At 36.4% G+C, this 21711-nt stretch overlaps 1 protein-coding gene across 19 annotated transcripts in view; it reads left to right on the forward strand.

Annotated features, from left to right (window-relative positions):
- Positions 1-21711, forward strand: part of CASK (calcium/calmodulin dependent serine protein kinase) — a 401244-nt gene that overhangs the window by 326901 nt on the left and 52632 nt on the right. For all 19 annotated transcript variants that reach the window (XM_067022830.1, XM_067022831.1, XM_067022834.1 and 16 more), the window contains 4 exons: positions 67-144; positions 3548-3628; positions 9328-9516; positions 17562-17640. In XM_067022830.1, coding sequence (XP_066878931.1) covers positions 67-144; positions 3548-3628; positions 9328-9516; positions 17562-17640 — 427 coding nt within the window. The remainder of the gene's footprint in view (positions 1-66; positions 145-3547; positions 3629-9327; positions 9517-17561; positions 17641-21711) is intronic.

The following is a 21711-nucleotide window of genomic DNA, read 5'->3' on the forward strand; positions in this document are numbered from 1 at the left end:
AAATATGAAGCTCTGAATTTATCAAAGAATTATGAATGTTGATTGGATTTTCTCCTTTGCTTTTAGCTATATGACAAAATTAACACAAAATCTTCACCACAAATCAGGAATCCTCCGAGTGATGCAGTACAGAGAGCCAAAGAGGTAAGCAATATATATTTTGTCAATGTATTTGGGTGTCATATTTGATATGAAAACGTTTCTGCTGCACAGTAAGAGGCAGTTTCCTTGAAGTCACAGTTAGACCATTATACTCAGATTTAGTATTTCTAAGTTTATCACTGAGCATTTACATACAGAAAAGAAAAAAAAATCTTGGCAGCAACATTGCCTAGATTTCTAGTTCTGGTATGTAAACTTGAACATGTTAACATACCAATTTTACTTCTCTTTTTTTAAAAAAAGAAAAAGTTATTTTACTGCTCTTGGTGGAAATCGACATGCTATGAAAGTTTGAGTTGCTTTTTTAAGGTGGTAATTTTTGAAAGTTAATTGTATGTTTATAACAACTAAGTTCAGAGAGAAGTCATTTTTATAAATTACTGGTTAGTGTACATCTTTCACAAAATTTTAACTCTTTTTATTATAGAAACATCACACTGCAGAAAGTTTGGAAAGTAAAAAGTCATCTATAATCCCATCACCCTAGCACTGTAATTTTCATTTTTGCATATCCTTTTCTAATCACTATCCATTTGCATATAACTTTTTATGTAGTTACAATCAAAATATATCTTTCTTTTAACCTAACATAATATAATAAGCATTTTTACATGTTTCTGCTAGGTCTTTTTTTTTTTTTTTTATGGTACGCAGGCCTCTCACTGTTGTGGCCTCTCCCTTTGCGGAGCACAGGCTCTGGACCTGCAGGCTCAGTGGCCATGGCTCGCGGGCCCAGCCGCTCCGCGGCATGTGGGATCTTCCCGGACCGGGGCACTAACCCGCGTCCCCTGCATTGGCAGGCAGACTCCCAACCACTGCGCCACCAGGGAAGCCCTCTGCTAGGTCTTCGTAAATAAGTTCTAATGATGGCATAATTTTTCTCTGCTGTTACTAAATTATAATGACTTATAAATGCCTCCATTGTTAGATACCTAGTGGGTTTTTTTTCACTTTTTGATGTCATAAAAGTCTTCATACAAATAAATATTTTCCTTTGAAAAAATATTTTATTTTTATTTATTCATTCATTTATTTTTGGCTGTGTTGGGTCTTCATTGCTGTGCGGGCTTTCTCTAGTTACAGTGAGCGGGGGCTACTCTTCGTTGCAGTGCGTGGGCTTCTCATTGCAGTGGTTTCTCTTGTTGCGGAGCACAGGCTCTAGGCAGATGAGCTTCAGTAGTTGTGGCTCGCAGGCTCAGTAGTTGTAGCACACGGGCTTAGTTGCTCCGCGGCATGTGGGATCTTCCCAGACCAGGGCACTAACCCGCGTCCCCTGCATCGGCAGGCGGACTCCCAACCACTGCGCCACCAGGGAAGCCCTCTGCTAGGTCTTCGTAAATAAGTTCTAATGATGGCATAATTTTTCTCTGCTGTTACTAAATTATAATGACTTATAAATGCCTCCACTGTTAGATACCTAGTGGGGGTTTTTTTTCACTTTTTGATGTCATAGAAGTCTTTATACAAATAAATATTTTCCTTTGAAAAAATATTTTTATTTATTCATTCATTTATTTATTTTTGGCTGTGTTGGGTCTTCGTTGCTGTGCGGACTTTCTCTAGTTGTGGTGAGCGGGGGCTATTCTTCCTTGCAGTGCGCGGGCTTCTCATTGCAGTGGCTTCTCTTGTTGTGGAGCACGGGCTCTAGGCGGATGAGCTTTAGTAGTTGTGGCTTGCGGGCTTCAGTAGTTGTGGCTCGCAGACTCTAGAGTGCAGGCTCAGTAATTGTAGCGCACAGGCTTAGTTGCTCCGCGGTGTGTGGGATCTTCCAGGCTCAGGGCTCGAACCTGTGTTCCCTGCATTGGCAGATGGATTCTTAACCACTGAGCCACCAGTGAAGCCCAGAAAAATATTTTATAAAGTGAAATTACTAAGTGAAAGAATATGAAAGACATAATTCCTTCCCTATCAGATTTTAAACACAAGACCTACACTGGAAAATATGTATTCACTGAGAACCAAGCTCAAGGTTGTGGAAGCCGCTAGGCCTGCCCACCTGGTCAGGGCAGCAGTCAGGACAGGTTCTATCTGCATTAGGAGACCACACCTCAGTGTTTAAAATCATAGGCTGTGAGAGTAGCAGGGGACCAGAGAGAGTATATTGTTTCATCTTTTGTTTCACTGGTTTAGAAACTCAAAGCAGAAAATACACCAAAGGAGAATTGGCTTATCATCATTAAACAATATGAATTAACAGCATAACCAGCACTTGTTAAGAGTACATTTTTCTAATTGGGGTATAGTTGTTTTATAAGAGTACATTTAGATAAGAAGGAAACCTTATAGTTTTTGTTTGTTTGTTTGTTCTTCTCTGAGGAGGTGGTTGAGTAGCACTGGCTGAGATCTAAGCCTTAGGCTAAGTGACCTCAAAATATTCCTTCCTGGCCAGAATTAAGATTCTCAAAGGCGAGTCAAGAGATTCCTACTCGGTACATGACTTGCGTGCCCCTGACATCCAATCCTGCTGAAGCAATCCTCGATTGGCTCAACTTTTAGGATTGAGTGCAATGTGTATAACCACTCAGAGTCCAACTATGTACACTTGGAACTGTAGTAGTATGTTTACTCTGAAAAGGAACAGAGGCCTTCCCCTGGGCTCATGTCACATAATCAAATTTTAAATGGGTAAACTCCATCCTAGTGATAAGGGATAACTTTTGAAGAACAATTTCATTTGAAAACAACCATTTAAACCTATATAGAGAAAATGTTAACAACTAATTTGTGAAGAAAATGTGAGTGAGAAGAGAAAAGTTTTTGATTGTGTGTCTTATTTTAAAATTATTCTCTTGGATTCCCTGGCAATTAATTCTAGGAACCATTGCCGAGATGTGGCGAATGTGAGGAGATGAGTGTGGAGAATCACATTGATTCTCTCAGGCTACAAGGAAAAGTACTTGTGTTTTCTCTTCTTTAAATTGTTTTTATTTGAGCCTTTGTCATTTTAATCTTTCTGAAAGGAATTGACAGTTTTGTTAATATAAAAGAAAGCTCTTACCACCTTTTATTACAGATTCATCTTGATGGTGAGTTTAGAAAAAGATTTGCAGAGATATTTTCCCATTAAGTTTAATTAAGTTACTTATACCTGTAATAAATATGTATTACAGACTTGTCATTTTGTTTTGTATTTTTCAATAATCTTTTGAGTTATAGTTGGGTAATGAAGGCAGAGACTATTACAGCAATTTGTTTTATTTTTTTATTACCACCAATGTAGCTCTTTTATATATTAATAACCTTTGAATAAAATGATGAATTTTTTTCCAAAATAATTATTTTGCCTGTCATAAAAATCCATTCATAATTTTTAATTTAAAAGAATTCTATATTTTCTAAATCTAGCATCCTCATTATACTATTAAATATCTTGCTTATTTTTTAGGTATTGGAAGAAATTTCATGTTACCCTGAGAATAACGATGCAAAGGAACTAAAGCGTATTTTAACACAACCTCATTTCATGGTAAGTAACAAACTTCCATAGAAATAAAACCTCACTTTCAGAAGAAGTTTTTACTAATCCTTATGAAATACAGCTCTCTTCATCAAATGTTCTTTTAGCCGTATAATATCAGACGGTTAAGATTACAATACCAGATAATACCACATACACTAAAATTTTTTGTTGTTGTTTACTTTGTGTCATAGTTGTAAAGATGCTGTTTGCCAGCCTCTTGGAGTTGGAATAAGAATTAAGTAGATGATACATCTACTGTGCTTAGCATAGTGCCTGATATATGCTTGATGCCTAATAAATGTTAGCTAATGAATATTATTAGTTACTCCATAGTATCTGTCATGTGTAGGGCACATAGTAAGTTCTCAGTAAAACATTGAGTAGATTAGGAACTTGCCCGTTTGCAGGTAGGTTAGCCCCACCTCAACTGACTGTTCTGTGCAGTGTGTTTTCCGTAGATAGAAGCCTGTATGTTTTGGACAGATATGTCTGTCTATAAACTGATAAGTAACCTCAGCTCAATTCTGAGAATGTTGTAGGACCATTTGATACCAATAGATCTTTCAGATTTGAAGTAAGCTAAATAAAGAAATTAATATATACCCAAATAAAGTCCTTTTTTTAAGGTTAAGGTTTTTCTCAAAACCATTAAAGCTCAGACAGCCCCATCTCTCACAACTTACCTACCTTCGAAGCCTTGGTTTATTTTGCTTTTCTGACATCAGAGAGAAATTAATATGTGCACTGCTATTAGTAAGCGTTTTCAGAAATAATAAATAGTTCTTGTAACTTCTGAACACCCAGCTAGGTACTTAAAAGACATATTCATTTACTCATCAAATATGTAAATGCCTAGTATATGCCAGGCACTGTGCTGGGCACTAAGGATAGTGGTGAATAGGACAGACGAACTTCCATTCTAGGTGAGACATGGATAGGTGAGCTAGAGACAGACAGTGAGCAAGTAAAACAAACAATATAACTTCATATAGTGATAATAACTATGAAAAAAAAGGATAATGGGGCAGAGATGATAGTAAAGTGGAAGCTACTTCAGATAGTCAGGGGAAAGCCCCTCCCTCTGAGGAGCCAACATGTGGGCTGAGACTTGTTATATGACAAGAACAAGCTTTCTTAATGTCCAAGCATAGGAAAGAGCAAATGCAAAGGCCCAGAGGCAGGGAAGAGTTTTGTAGGGTCAAAGTACAGAAGTAAGGCCATTGTGGCTGGGATATAGTAAACAAGGGAAAGGGTGGTACAAGAAGAGGTGGAGAGGGTGGCAGAAGCCAGACCACATAGGGCCTTCCAGACCATGGTAAGGAGTCTGGATTTTCTCCTGATTGCAGTAGGATGACACTGAGTGATTGCAAGCAGGAAAATATTGTTAGACCTGTGCTTTAGAGATTGCTGGGGTTGTTGTGTAGAGAATGGACTATAGTGGGGTTAAGAGTTTAAAAGGGGAGACCAATTAGGAGGCTGTTGTGAGGTGGTAGAGGCTTGAAGAAGGATGGGGCTGGTGGAAAATGAGCAAATTGGCATTCTACTTTAGAGTTGGTTAGACATGACAGGACTTGCTGATGGCTGGGATGTGAAGTGATATGATTAACTCCATTTTACAGTTGAGAGAGGAAACCGCACCCTAGAAAGGTGAAGAGGCTTGCTTTAGGTCACCCACCTAGTAAGTGGCCTCACTGAGGTTCAAAACCCAGATCTTGCTGGCTCCAAAGCCTGTGCTCTTAAATGTGGGATGACTTGTAATGAGTATCGATTTTCCTACAAACTTAATTTGAACTCATTGGTCATTCCTAAATAAGCATATGTTTGGATAATGTCCCATTTGGCAAATATAATTCCAAGCTATATATACTGTGTTAAACTTTTAAATGCTGGAGGTTTCTATCTTATAAGCATTTTAAGATCATGTGGACACAGTGGGGGAAGGAGAGGGTGAGATGAATTGGGAGATTAGGATTGACATATATACACTACCATGCGTAAAACAGATAGCTAGTGGGAACATGCTATAAAGCCCAGGAAGTTCAGCTCCATGCTCTGTGACGACCTAGATGGGTGGGATCCGTGGGGAGAGAGGTCCAAGAGGGAGGGGATATAGGTATACATATAGCTGATTCACTTCATTGTACAGCAGAAACTAATACAACATTGGAAAGCAGTTATACTCCAGTAAAAAAAAAAATTTTTTTAAGAAAGATCATTGTTTCAAACTCTGGTATCTTTAAAGAAATATTAATAGCTAAAGGAAAATATTTTAATGCTATAATTTTTATTATACCAAGGTTTGGGAAGTTCTTCTTAGCATATTTATACTTTTATACTTATTTCTTCAATTATCTGACTTTTTCTTTGCTTTCTGGTGATTAAAATGAGGATTTAATATTGGATTACCTTATACTTAAAAATACAGGTACTTACAAATATTTACATTAATAAGAGTAAAAAAGTGTAGATTTAAATTTTTTTAATCTGTACTCTAGAGGTCATGATAAAAAATATTATTACACTATCCTTCAGTTATTCCACTTGAAAGACTTATTTTTTAAAAAAGAACAGATCCTTTGCTTATTGCAGTTGTAAAATATAAAACATTAAGGGTAAAGACAATATAAATAGAATAGAATGTCAGTGCTTTAATTTTTTCCTTTAAAATTTTCTGTTCTAGATGCTATTTTTTAAAAGCAAATTTGTATCCTACTTTCCCAAAAAACAAGATGGTTAAAAATCGCCTTAGGTTGATATGAAAGCTTCATTATTAAGTGATTAATTTTATGATTTGTAATTGTAATTCAGAAGCCAGAGGAACCACTTTCAAACCTAAAATTCATATTTTTTCCTATAAATTTTATTTTTTGGTTTTTGGTTTTTTTGGCTGCATTGTGTCTTCGTTGCTGCGCGTGGGCTTTCTCTAGTTGCGGCGAGCGGGGGCTACTCTTCGTTGCGGTGCGAGGGCTTCTCATTGCGGTGGCTTCTCTTGTTGCGAAGCACGGGCTTTAGGCACATGGGCTTCAGTAGTTGCAGCACACAGGCTCAGTAGTTGTGGGGTGCAGGCTCTAGAGCTCAGGCTCAGTAGTTGTGGCACACGGGCTTAGTTGCTCCGCGGCATGTGGGATCCTCCCGGACCAGGAATCGAACCCTTCTCCCCTACATTGGCAGGCGGATTCTCGACCACTACGCCACCAGGGAAGTCCTTTTCCTATAAATTTTAAATGAATTTTTCCCACTTTGGTCTGAAGTTCTTAGTTGTCTTGTCCACATCCTTTTTACATACATATGGAAGTGTTTCCTATTACATGATTCTTCTTATGTAATTAAAAATAATAGCTATTTCAGCTTAGTAACAATTGCTGAATCATACCTCATGACATACTTGAAGAAAAATATTCAAACTCTGATTTCCCTATTTTTTATCTGGTATCCTCTTTTTTAATGGCTTTTTTTTTAACAATCTAAGTGACCCCTTTTTTTCTGTTTGCATATGCGTTGGATTAAGTTTCGTTTTGTGGTAGCAGTCTTTTACAGTGGCAAATAGCAGTTAATATCAAGTATGACCTCATTTGGTGATATAATTTAAGGATTTTTCTCTTAAAGTTCAATTTTGGTATTTTTGTGATTGTGGGCTTATCCTTCCTTATAAATAATACATTAAATACAAGTGTTTGCTTATATAATTTAAAAGGATGGATAGAAATCATTTGCACAAAGCAGTACACACACTTTCTCCAACCCATGTAACTGGCATTATCCTAATGAAGCTTGATTCTCTGTTTACCTGGGTATATATTCTCCAGTCATACAAAGCATGTTTTTTAAAAATTGTTTTAAAATTCACTGTTTATAGAAGACACATCTATAATTAATACAATGAACCTAATTTTAACAGATGAAATTTTTCAGTTTGTCTATTATTGATTTTTACTTTCTGCCCTAAATCTTAGTCTCTTAAGTGGCTACAGTTAAACAGGAAAAAGAGGGATTTCCCCACATACCATAACCACCACCACTTTGGCCTGGGGTACTAGCGCAGGGTGTAGTCAGGGCACTGGTCAGGAATCCGAGGTCCCCAGGACCATTGTGGAGCCCTGCTTTCAAGCTGCGCTGCTTAGTGCCCCTCGGTGCCCCTCACCTAGACCCCAGTTTAGACCAGCCCTCTGAGATCTTGGAAATATCCAGCATTTCCATGACAAATTCAAAACATTGTAAAGCAATTATACTCCAATAAAGATGTTTTTTAAAAAATGGGTATGTTGCTCCAAGCATATGCTCTATTGATGTCTGATCAGCATCATCTTCTTTATGATTTTACCACATTGTTACTTTATTTTTGCGTCATATGCGTACCTTTAAAGTACCTAAAATAGCCAAGTCATGACTTTGGTAAATCTTTTAATTAAATAACTTAATTTGAGATGCTACAAGCTATACTTTTAAGGTGATTTTAATTATGTTTCGTTATCTCTAGAAATTTCATTACCAGACAGATCACAGATTAAAATAAAACTGAATTTATAGTTAGTACACAAGAAAATATAATGCATAAAGCACCAAACATACTGATACTCAGCTGTAAAATTCTCTTTGAAGTAGAAATGTTCAAATATTCATGCTTATTAAAAACTTTCTTATGATGGCAAACAATGTACAGTAAGTGGAAGAATAGCCTTTTTTAGGGAAACAAGGGATATTTATTACCCAGTTTCACCAAGATGACATATGGAGATATCAATACAAAGAAATCACTTTTTCTTTGTTAATGGGCTTTGCAAAAAGAAGTCATAATAATAACTGTCAACTTACTTTTTATTTATGCAAGTGCTCCAAAAAGTAGAAATGAACAAAAACATTAAATAAGTTTAGATTTTGAGCTCCATATCATGTGATATTTTGGGAAATTACATTTCTTCAGGTACATTTGTGTGTGTTTTTATTTCTTTTACTAAGATGTATGTTATAAATTACCCTTTGCATTATATAGCACAGTTATTGTTAATACCATTGATGAAAGACATTTGCTCAATGCACCAATTATTGCAGTTTCTTTTTAAATTTGTTTCCATTTTAAGCCCCAGCACAAATTTGCCAGCTCTATGTACAAATGATTCTTTCTGCTAAATTATTTGAAATTGCATTATATCAGCCTTTAATTGAACAAGTTAGTTGGGCACTTTTTTTTTTTTTTTTTTTTTTTTTTTTTTGCCGTATGCGGGCCTCTCACTGCTGTGGCCTCTCCTGTTGCGGAGCACAGGCTCCGGACGCGCAGGCTCAGTGGCCATGGCTCACGGGCCCAGCAGCTCTGCGGCATGTGGGATCTTCCCGGACCGGGGCACAAACCTGTGTCCCCTGCATCGGCAGGCGGACTCTCAACCACTGCACCACGAGGGAAGCCCGGTTGGGCACTTTTTCATAGCATCGGACAACACCTCTTACCCAGATAGTCAACAAACACATCCATTCATTGATTGGCTCACTCATTCTTTCATTTGTTCCTTCATTTTTAAAAATCCATCTATCATGATTATTTCTCACAAAGAAATTATGGCATGGCTATATCTAGGTGTAATGTGCTTTGAGTTCTCTTTAGATGAGAGATACCTTTGAGAGGCAAAGAATAATTTTATATATGTTTATATAATAGACTTCTGCTGGAATAGTTCTATTATTAATATTTTATTTCCTTCGTAAAATATCAGGCCTTACTTCAGACTCATGATGTAGTGGCACATGAAGTTTACAGTGATGAAGCATTGAGGGTTACACCTCCTCCCACTTCTCCCTATTTAAATGGTGATTCTCCAGAAAGCGCAAATGGAGACATGGATATGGAGAACGTGACCAGAGTTCGCCTGGTCCAGTTCCAAAAGAACACAGATGAACCAATGGTAAGTAGGAAAAAAAAAATTTCTGTGTTCTCATAAAATCCCAGCATGAGTTAGAGCAGCTACCTTCCACCTATACTACTAGGAGGTGGGGAGGAAAGGAGGGCATGGATAGTTTTAAAGAAACCAGTTTCCAGATCCTAAATAGGCCAACACCATACCCCCCACCCCCACCTAAAATCGTTCTGCCTGACACCATGCCTAAGGTATGTTGGCTTTCCTTCCCACCTCTCCTTTCACAGTTGCTCTTCAACAACAACAACAAAAGGACAGACCTGATATATTAATCTAGAGTTTAAAAACCTCTGGGGCAGCAAAGAAAGGTACAGTTTGAAATATTGGAATTGGTGTTGAAAAAGTGAACGTCTAAAATTCCTTTTACAAGTCTAGTGGTTTCCAGATCTTTTGCCTTCGACAAAATTAGAGGAAGACTAATTCGGAAGACATTCAAAGAATTGAGTGCCATTGCTAAGATAAAATTCCTTCCATTCATGTCTACCTATTTGATGTGAATTCGTTTTCTCAGTACTTACGTGTAGCATTGGAATAGAATGATGCTGAACCCTGCCTCATCCTCATAGAATTTTCATAGGTTGGGAAAATCAAGGAGAGGTTCCTTGATGTTAACTGAACAGAGGGGGGAGGGAGAGTAGAGACCATCCAGGCAAACCAAGTAGCGTATGCAGAAACCTGCTAGTGAAAAGGCTCTTAGCATAGTTTTTAAAATGGAAAGAAGGCACCACAGCTAAACTGTGGAAAACAAGGTGTATGGCAGGAACAGGACCTTACAAGTGTTGATTCTGTTTTTTATCTTAAAAACAGTGGGAGGCTATTGAAGAGTTTTAAGCAGGGAGATAAGATCAGATTTTCATTTTAGAAATAACTTCTCTGGAGAATGGATTAGAGGGGAACAAGAGTGGATATAGGGAGACCAGTTAAGAGACTGTTATTGCAGTAATACAGGGGAGAGATGATGGAACTCTGAACTAGAGGGATGGATGTCAAATGAAAAGAAGTGAATAGATTTAACAAAAGACCTTGATAATGGATTGACATTGGGGACTGAGGGAGAAGCAAGTATTGAGGATGACCCTAAGCTTTAGGCTTTTCACAGCCAGATGGACAATGATGCTGCCCACTGAGACAGGGAATATTGGGAAAGTCCCAAGTTCTAGAAGAAATCATTTCTTTAGGGAAAAGGAAAACATTCAAACATATGCATTCATATGTTTTCCTCAGAGCATAGAAAAGGGATACTGGGATATAGGAAAACAAATTACTTAAGAAAGTTGCCCAGTTGCTTTCCAAGTTATAGGAAGAGTTACAGAGCAGTGATCCTATGACTACAATTTCCAGAAAGCCCTCAACTCTAGACATTTGGGTTGTAATTCTCATTTACTGTTCTTTGCCATTTATGCTATATTATCTCAGGACTTACAGCAGACAGGGGACATGCAAATCACCTCACCCATCTGGTGCTCTCCAGGCAACTCTTTGACTTAAAAGAGTGCAGGCAGTAGCAACTTTTGGGTACCTCGGGCAAATCATTTCATGTCAGTGGGCCTCGTTTTGCTCATACTTCGCTTAGCAAGTATTACCAAAAGTGTGCTTGACTACACGATCCCCAAAATCCCACCCAGCTCTGAAAGTCTAATATTCCCCTCATTCATTTTATATATTCATTCACTCATTTAGCAAATTTTTTAAGTGCCTATACTATGTGCAGATCACTGTACACCAATGATGTAGTGGTAGATAAGACATGGCCCCTTCCTGGAAGTCAGTTTCCACAGGGCTACCTACTTTTTCTTTTTTTCTTTCTTTTTTTTTTTTTTTTTTTTGGAGTGGGGGCCATGCTGCGGGGCATGCGGGATCTTAGTTCCCCGACCAGCGATCAAACCTGTGCCCCCTGCACTGGAGGTGTGGAGTCTTAACCATTGGACCACCAGGGAAGTCCCAGGGCTGCCTACATTAAACAAGTAAATATGCACTTTAGCACAGTTTGTTTAACGGGTGCAGTTATGACAGAACTATAGCGGAGAGAAGGCTGTGTCAGAGAAGCAGGAGGAGGGGTGATGTTCAGCCAGTCAGAGCAGACAGGAAAGTGGAAGTGACCACAAGAAGGAGGCCCAGAAATGTCTTGTGATCATCATATTCTAAAGCAATCCAAAGACAGTTGCTTGATCTTCTGTATGGTTAACTACATAGAAACATAGACTGAGTAAAAGCGTAAAACTGCACCCCTGAGTTACATTTTTCAGAAAGCACAAAATGGCCTTGAATCTTCCCTAAAAGTCTCCTTAAAGAAGCCCTCCTGTCTTCCGTCTTCTGTGATCCTGGTGAAGGTGTTTATTTCTTCTTTTAATTGGTTGCCATAAAAACAAATTATTTTATGTGAAATATATTTTCAATAATATAGTTTTCTGTTACATTTAATACAGCTTCATTTGCTTGCTTATTTGTCCTATTAAAAACATTATATTACGGTGCAGGATATACCTGTATGATCTCTTTTGCTTTTTGGACCTTCTACAATGTATCCAACTATGTATGCTGGGTCCATCTCCCAAGTATTATACTCCCATTAAACCCTTGTTTTCCCATTTTTAACATCTCACTTATAATTATTTCTCTATTGATTGGTACTCCCATAGTTGCAAGTGTTAAAGACCAAACTTAAAATAGCTTAGACAACAGGGGAGAGGCTTATGTAAACAAGGAAAGGCCAGGACCAAGCTGGGGTAGGTTCAGCGGTAGCTGGGCCAAATCCTTTCCCTGGAATTTGGGACAGAGAAAACATGAATCAATTCCTCTCTGCAGAGAAATGTTTGAAGTAGACAAAATAATAAATATTAACTCCAGTTGGTTTGAGGTGAACTTTCCCTAGCCATGAGAGACCCTGTCTATTTCATTCACTACTGTGTCTAGCAGAGTGTCTGCCATATAACAGGTTCACAGTAATATTGGTTGAGTGAATACATTAATTTATTAATTTCAAGGATGGAACACCCATCATACTATCATTTCCCTTCTGAAATTAGATTTGACTTACACATTAATTTATAACATTTTTCCAGGAACACCTTCTCTTGGTAACCATAGATGCTGATTGAATGTACAAGTTGGAAATGATACTTGAACAACACAGTTGAATGTGGGACTAGAAACATTTGATAAACCAGTTTTTTAAAATGCTTGCCTACCACTTTTAAGAACCACAAAATAGGAACCATGCAAAGTTATATTTTATAGAACTGTACAAATTCAGACAGGGTCTAGATTATAATGTCTGAAATATTTTCACGGAACTTGCTAACAGAATGTTATTTTCCAATGAAGAAGATAAGACAGACTCCCCCTACCCCTAATCATCTCAAATTTAAGACCAGTTTTCACCAAGGGAGTTTGTTAAAAATACAGATCTGGGCTCTATTCCACACTTGCTGAATCTAAATCCAAAGAGTGAGTTTAAAACTCAATATTGGACTTCCCTTGTGGCACAGTGGTTAAGAATCTGCCTGCCACTGCAGGGGACATGGGTTCAAGCCCTGGTCTGAGAAGAGCCCACATGCCACAGAGCAGCTAAGCCCATGTGCCGCATCTACTGAGCCTGCGCTCTAGAGCCTGCGAGCCACAACTACTGAGCCCACATGCCACAACTACTGAAGCCCGTGTGCCTAGAGCCCGTGCTCCACAACAAGAGAAGCCACCTCAATGAGAAGCATGTGCACCACAACGAAGAGTAGCCCCCGCTTGCAGCAACTAGAGAAAGCCCACGTGTAGCAACAAAGATCCAATGTAGCCAAAAATAAATAAATAAAATATAAAATAAATAAAGTTAATATTATTTAAAAGGTCCCCATGTGACTCTTAGAATCAACCAAGTCTAGTACAAAAATATGTTTATGAAAGCTTCTCATATAATGGTGAATAATTGGAAAGTAAAAGTAATCTATTCCATAGAATAGTATTCTGGCATTAAGTATATAGAGCTTCCACTTCCAACCAAGGTGGAGTAACAGGAACAGATTTACCCTCTCACCTAAAACAACCAAAACAAATTTTGAACACACAAAATGAAGTAACAGTTTTCAAGACATTGGACATCAGGCAGCAAAGGACAGTGATCCCTAAGAAACAGGAAGCAAATAAGGTGAGCACTATGATTGCCCCACCTTACTGACATGAGAGAGTTTCCAAGTCACAACACAGTGAGGGGGAAATGAGGCAGACCAGGCAGACTCCCTGAAGAGACAGAGCTGAGGGCCTGGGAAGACCAAAGAACTAAAGTTCATAGGACAGAGTACTGAAGAGGAGAGAGCTGCACAGAGAGAGAACCCTAGAGATCTATAGAGGGTCCCCCTTAGGTATTCATCTGAATAATGATCAGCACATTTATGAAAGGAACCTACCCGGAACCAAGGAAAGACCATCCAAAAGGATGAGAAGGAACAGTGCCCAACACTCACTGCCTGTTCCCACCACCCAGACTAGAAAAACCAATTCAAGGGGCATTGTGTAGAGTGCTTAGGAAGGTCTTGCCTCAGTAATGAGGAATAAGTAGCCCTAGATAGAGAATTGCCCCAGACCTGCCTTAACAAATCATGAAAGCAAGACCCAAAGGATCAAACTATTTCCAAGTAACTGAACTACATCCCAGGACAAAGCTTAAGAATATTTACAGGAATAAAAAAAAATCTAGCATGCAATAAGATGAAATTCACAATGTCTGCAATCTAATCAAACATTGCTAAGCATGTAAAGAGGCAGGAAAATGTGACCTATAATGTGGAGAATAATCAATCAAAACTGACATGCAACTGACAAAGATATTAGAATTAGCAGAAAAATTGCACTATGGGATAAATGGCAGATTAAACATTTCAGAAGAATAGATTAGTGAACTCAAAGGACATAGCAATAGAAACTATCCAAAACAAAACACAGAAATAAAAAGAATTTTAAAAAATGAAAAGAATATCACTGAGCTGTGGGACAACTTCAAGCAGCCTAATATTTGGTTACTTGGAGTCTATGAAGAAGACAGTGAAGAAGAAACAGGAAATATATTTGAAAAAATAATGACTGAACATTCCAAACTTGATGAAAACTATAAATCCACAGATGCAAGAACACAATGATCCCCAAGCACAAGAAACATGAGGAAAACAACACCAAGGTACATCATAATCAAACTGCTTAGAACCTGTAATAAATAGGTCTTAAAAACAGAGATAAAAAAGAAATGTTGCATACATGGAACAAAGATAAGAATGATATCAGATTTCTTATGAGAAACAGTACAATTAAGAAGAACAATGACTTTAAACTAATGAAAGGGAAAAAAAAAACCTCTCAAGTTAGAATTCTAAACCCAGCAAAGGTATCTATCAAAAAATAAAGGTAAAATAAAAACATTTTCAGACATACCAAAACTGAAATACTTCAGTAGACTTACAGTATATGAAATGTTAAAGGACATCCTCATCATTTAAATCTCCCTAAAAGATAAATGGAAGTCTAAACAAAAATAATAGCAATGCGTTTGGGGTTTTTTAACATGTAAAACTAAAATGTATAACAGCACAAAGGTCAGGAGGAAGGAAGTGGAAGTATAATGTTATAAGGTTCTTATACTGTACATGACATGGTATAATATCACTTGAAGGTAGACTGATAAGTTAAAGATGTATGCTATAAACCCTAAAGCAACCACTAAAACAACAAAACAATTATAGCTAATAAGAAAACAGGAGAGAAAAATAGTATGAAAATAAATCCAAAAGAAGGCAGGAAAAAAAAGGAAAATGGGAACATAGGACAGATGGGACAAATAGAAATCAAATAGCAAGAAGATGTATTTATACCTGACCGTATCAGTAATCATATTAAATGTAAATAGTCTAAATTCCCCAAATTAAAAAGCAGAGGTTGTCAGGTTGGGGTGTGGGGAGGAAGCAAAACTGAATTATATACTGCCTGCAAGAAATGCTTTATACATGAAGACAAATCTTTTCAAAGGAAAAGGATGGAAAAAGATATACTATGATGGTGACATTAATCAAAAGGAAGCTGGAGTGACTCTATTAATATCAAAGTATATTCTCAGACCACAATGGAATTAAATTAGAAATGAATAACAGAAAGATGTCTGGGAAAATCCCCAAGCACTTGAAAACTAAATTATCCAATTCTAAATAACCCATGGATGAAAGAAGAAATCAAAAGGGAAATTTTAAAGTATTTTGAAGTGAATGAAAATGAAACCACAACCTACCAGAACTTGTGGGATACTGCTAAAGCAGTACTTAGGGAGAAATGTGTAGCACTAAACACCAATATTAAAAAGAAGAAATATCTTAAAACAATGACCTCATTTTCTACCTTAAGAAGCTAGAACAAAAAGAGCAAATTAAACCCAAAGTGAGTAAAAGAAAAGAAATAATAAAGATCAAAGTGGAAATCAATGAAATAGAAAATAAAAACAATAGAAAAATCAATAAAACTTTTCCTTTGACAAGATCAGATCAGTCAAGGGAAAAAAAGACACTAATTACCAGTATCATTCATAAGAGAAGTGACATTACTATAGATTCTACAGATATAAAAAGAATAATAAGGAAATATGGTAAACAACTTTATGTCAATAAATTCAACAACCTAAATGAAATAGACGAATTCACTGGGAGACAGAAACTACCAAAGCTCACTTAAAAAGGAATAAACTGAGGGGCTTCCCTGGTGGCGCAGTGGTTGAGAATCCGCCTGCCGATGCAGGGGTCACGGGTTCGTGCCCTGGTCCGGGAAGATCCCACATGCCGCGGAGCAACTAAGCCCGTGAGCCATGGCCGCTAGGCCTGCGCGTCCGGAGCCTGTGCTCCGCAACGGGAGAGGCCACAGCAGTGAGAGGCCCGCATACCGCAAAAAAAAAAAAAAAAAAAAAAAAAAAAAAAAAAAAAAAAGGAATAAACTGAATTGCCCTATACTATTTAAAAATTGAATTTAGATTTTTTAAAAAACATCCCTCAAAGAAAACTCCAGGCCAAGATGGCTTTACTGGTAAATTCTACCAAACATGTAATAAAGAAACAGTACCAATTTGTATACAAACTCTTCCCAAAACATTGAAAAGGAAGGAATTGTTTCCAACTTACTATTTTTGATGAGAAGGAGAAGGAGGAAGAGGCAGCTAGCATTACCCTGATACCAAAAGCAGACATTTTGCAAGAAAAGAAAACTGCAGACAAGTAACCCTCGTGAATATAGATGCAAAAATTCTAAACAAATCCATATCTTAAAAAAGGAAAAATACATCATGGCCAAGTGGAGACTAATCCATTAATACAGCTTTATTTATAAGAGACAAAAGCTAGAAGCAATTCAGTGGGTGAATTGATAAAACAAAATGGTATATTCATACAGTGGAATATTCAGCAAGAACAAAGAATGAACTACTGATACAATGCAATGCAATGGTGTAGTTGAATCTCACGTTGTGAGTGAAAAAAAAAAGCAACATAAAAGAGTTCATACTGTATGAGTTCATTTATAGAAAGTGCAAACTAATCTATAGCCAGTGAAAGCGTATCAATGGTTGCTTAGGGTGTTGATGTTGAGGTGGGGGAGCAGGGCATAGAGGGATGTGAGTAGATTACCAGTGGGCATGAGGAAACTTTTGGGAGTGATGGATATATTCATTATCCTGATTGTGGTGATGGTTTCACACATGTATACATATATCAAACTTGTCAAATTGTACACTTTACATAAGCATATGTCAATTATACATCGATAAAAAAGTTTTAAGTTATTAGCAACATGGAAAATAATTACAGGATTAAAAAGCATTATACAAAATATATGTGTACTATTACTACAGTAATCAAAATATCAAAATTAATATTTCTGCATAATGTTTTCTCCTCCATTTTCTATATTTTCTTTAATGTTTTCCTAACTTTTGTAATTAAGGTTATCTACAGCAAAATCACAAATATAAAAAGAAGTGCCCTCTTATAGTAATTCTGTTTTTGCTTAACTTTTTACAGGGAATCACTTTAAAAATGAATGAGCTAAATCACTGTATTGTTGCAAGAATCATGCATGGGGGCATGATTCATAGGCAAGGTAAGTTCCATATATAATTCTTTCTTTCCTTCCTTAATTTTTTTCCTGTAGCCTAGTGTTTTAAGATCCATATAAAAGATCAGTTTCATTTATGTTTTATATAAATGATTTATTTAAGTTATCTGTCTTTGGTTTTAATCACTGCTGGCCTCCATTTGCCTTTATTCATCTCCACATGCTCCAATTTGTAGATACTCAAGGGAGGGTATATTATAGTTTTGCTGCAGTAGCATCTCTGAGTCACTCTTTAAATCCTGACTTATTAGAGGCCATGGGAGATAAACTAAAGTATTATCATATCAGGCCTCAGGATATGTGGGAGACATCTGTACTGGGATACAAGATAGATAGATAGATATTTGCAAAGTTAAATGACAGTTGAAGAATTGTTCTCTCATTCATTCAGGAATGAGATATACTATTTATAAATTAGGAAATTAGAATTTGATAAATAACAATATAAAATTTAAATGGTAAAATAAGAGATACCAAATCTGTGATTAACTTCTTGACCAAAATTTTTTATTTGTGTGATTAACTTCTTAATACCTGCTACAATAAATGCAGTCATTCTGAGAAGAGAATACACTAAGGACCAAAATAGATAAAGAATGATTTTTTGAGAAAGTGGAACTATTGTTAACCCTCAGGTGGATGGGATTTAGACATGTAGGTTTAGGCTCCTCTTTGAAAGAACTGAGTTATATGCATTAATATTTAGAGCCTGATACAAAAATGGTTCTCCTGTCCAAACATTAGACTTCCTTTCTTTGAGATTGTGTTATTTTTGTACTTAACACCTCTTTCCTTAACCCTGGAGAGCAAGAGGTAACACCATAAGCCTTTTAGTGCCTTCTTGTCCTCTTTAGAGATGACTGCTGTGTCTGGCATTACTGCTCCCTTGAGAGGAATCTGTAGGTTTCGTGAGTGGATAGCACTCACACAGGAGGATGTTTGGTTTTACATTCCTGTATGAATTTTTTGTTTATTATTTTTAATAACTTGCTATAAATTCAGTAAAGTGACAACACCATTATCTCTTTTTCTTATATTACCGCACTGGCAAAAACTTGCTGTCTTTAATGGAAGTGGTATAGTGAACATCCTTGTCCTATTCTTGTTTTTAAAAGGTAGCTTTCCAGTGTTTCCCCATGAAGAAGAATATTTACTATAGATTTTTAGTAGATGCCTTTTATTAGGGCTGAAGAAGTTCTCTTATATTCTTAGTTGCTGGACATTTTAATTACGATTGGGTTTTGAATTTTATCAAATGCTTCTTCTGCATCTGCTGATTTATTTTCTTTTTACTTATTAATGTGGTGAATGACTTTTAAAGACATCCTAATGATAACCACCCCCATCCTGGCATTTTTCAGATAAACCCAGCTTAGTCATTGTGTATTATCTTTTGGTATGTACTGCTTGATTCTATGTGCTATTATTTTGTTTAAGATTTTTGTGATTGCAATTAGGAGTGAGACTGGCCTGTAGTTAATTTTCCTTCCTGTGTTTCTCTGTCTGATGTTAGTTTCAAAGTTACATTGGCCTCATAAAATGACTTGGAGAACCTCTCTTCATGAGTTCTCTGAATATTGTATAATATTGGAATGATTTGTAGCCTGTAAGTTTAGTAGAACTTGCTTATAAAACTATCAGGGGCTGGTGTTTTGTGTTTGGTTTCTTTCAAGGAAGATTTTTTTTTTTTTTTTACCACTGTTTCAATTTCTTTAACATTCATAAGGCTATTCAGCCTTTCTATATCTTGAGTGAGTTCTGGTAAATTACATTTTTCTGAAAAAAATCTTAAGTTTTTAAAATTATTCTAGTAAGCTTCTTCTTAGTGTCCACTTACCTTTTTATTTTCTGCTGTCTCTGTAATTATGTACCCTTTATTCCTAATATTTATTTGTGCCTTGTCTTTTTTCTCTTGATCAACTAACCAGAGGTTTGTTCAAAAACCCACTTTGGGTTCTGTTAATTCTCTCCATTGTATATTTATTTTCTATTTTATTGTTTTATGGCCTAATTTTTATTTTCTCCTTCCTTCTACTTTCTATTGGTTTTATCTAACTTTTAAAATTCAACACTTAGTTCATTTATTCCAGTCTTTCTTCATCTCTAATATATGCATTTAAGGTTAAACTATACCTCTCTAAGTACTGTTTTATCAGTATCCCACCAGTTATGATATGAAGCATTTTTATTGTGATTCAGTTCTAAGTATTTTTGAATTTCTAGTGTTATATTTTTCATTGACCCACAAGTTATTTAGAAATGTTTTTATGTACCACATTTAAGAGGATTTCCTGTATACCTTTTTATGTTTTACTTCTAACTTAATTGCATTAGGGTCAGAGAATGTGGTCTGTATGACACCATTTCTTTGAGGTTTGTTGAGACTTGCTTTATGGCATAGCACTTTAATCATTTTTGTAAATGGTCCATGTGTACTTAAGAAGACTGTTTATTCTTTAATTGTTGCATGCAGAGTTCTCTATATGATTGCTTGAGGTTAATTTTTTTGTTCAAATATTCTATATATTGACTAATTTTTTGTCTGTTTGACCTATCAATAATTGTTGAAATATTCCAATTATCATGGTAGAGTTTTTCTATTTCTACTTAGAGATCTCTCACTTTGGGTTTTATATATTCAAAGCTGTTTTATTAGGAGCATAGAAGTGCCTGGTAACCATGTCTATCCTTAATATACTTTCTACTTAAAACCTATTTTGCATTAATATAGTTATTCCAACTTAATTTTAGTATTTCCTAGCATGTCTTCTTCCCTCATTTCTAACCATTCCATGCCTGTATGCTGTAGAGTGTGTCTTACAAACATTTCCAAATTTGGTTTTTCATTTTGTAATACACTCTGATGATTGCTGTCTTTTAATGGGCAAGGTTAGTCCATTAATATTTATTTTGATGATTTCTATCATCTTGTCTTTTAAAATATTTATTCCATATTTTAATTGATATTTTTCCTTCATTTTTGTTCCATCCCCCCACCCCCAGGTAAATTAGAATTTCAGCGCTCTATTTCTAATTTTTAGGTGGTTACCTTGAAATTTTGTCATGCATATTTAACTTGACATATACTAAAGTGAAACAGTATGTTATTCCCACTCCCAAAGAATACAAAGACATTGGAACATCAAGTTAGATCCCAGTCTTGACTTGCATATTATTCTTGCCCAGCACTTTTGTTCTGTCCTGTTTTAAATCCACAAATTTGAAATTACTCTTAAAATACATGACCATTTTTGTTTGGATTTACATAAATGTTTACAATTTTATTTGCTCATCATTCCTTTTTGCACTGCAGACCATCCTTTGGGGAGCATTTTTCTTTCTTCCTAAACTACATCCTTCAAAGTTCCTTTAGTGATAGTCTCTTGTTGACAAATTCCCTCAGGTGGTGTTTATCTGTGAATATTTCATTTCAGCCTCAATCTTTTTTTTTTGAACATCTTTCTAGGAGTATAATTCCTTTACAATGTTGTGTTAGTTTGTGCTGTATAACAAAGTGAATCGGCTATATGTATACATATATCCCAATATCCCCTCCCTCTTGCGTCTACCTTCCACGTTCCCTATCCCACCCCTCTAGGTGGTCACAAAGCACCAAGCTGATCTCCCTGTGCAGTGCGATGCAGCTGCTTCCCACTAGCTATCTGTTTTACATTTGGTAGTGTATATATGTCAATGCTACTCTCTCATTTCGTCCCAGCTTACCCTTCCCCCTCCCCGTGTCCTCAAATCCATTCTCTATGTCTTCATCTTTATTCCTCTCCTGCCCCTAGGTTCTTCAGAACCTTTTTTTTTTTTTAGATTCCATATATATGTGTTAGACTACGGTATTTGTTTTTCTCTTTCTGACTTACTTCACTCAGTATGACAGACTCTATGTCCACCTACTTCATTACAAATAACTCAATTTCATTTCTTTTTATGGCTGAGTAATATTCCATTGTATATATGTGCCACACATTCTTTATCCATTCATCTGTCGATGGACACTTAGGTTGCTTCCATGTCCTGGCTATTGTAAATACAGCTGCAATGAGC

The sequence above is a fragment of the Kogia breviceps genome, chromosome X (assembly GCF_026419965.1).
Source record: "Kogia breviceps isolate mKogBre1 chromosome X, mKogBre1 haplotype 1, whole genome shotgun sequence".
Classification (NCBI taxonomy): domain Eukaryota; kingdom Metazoa; phylum Chordata; class Mammalia; order Artiodactyla; family Physeteridae; genus Kogia; species Kogia breviceps.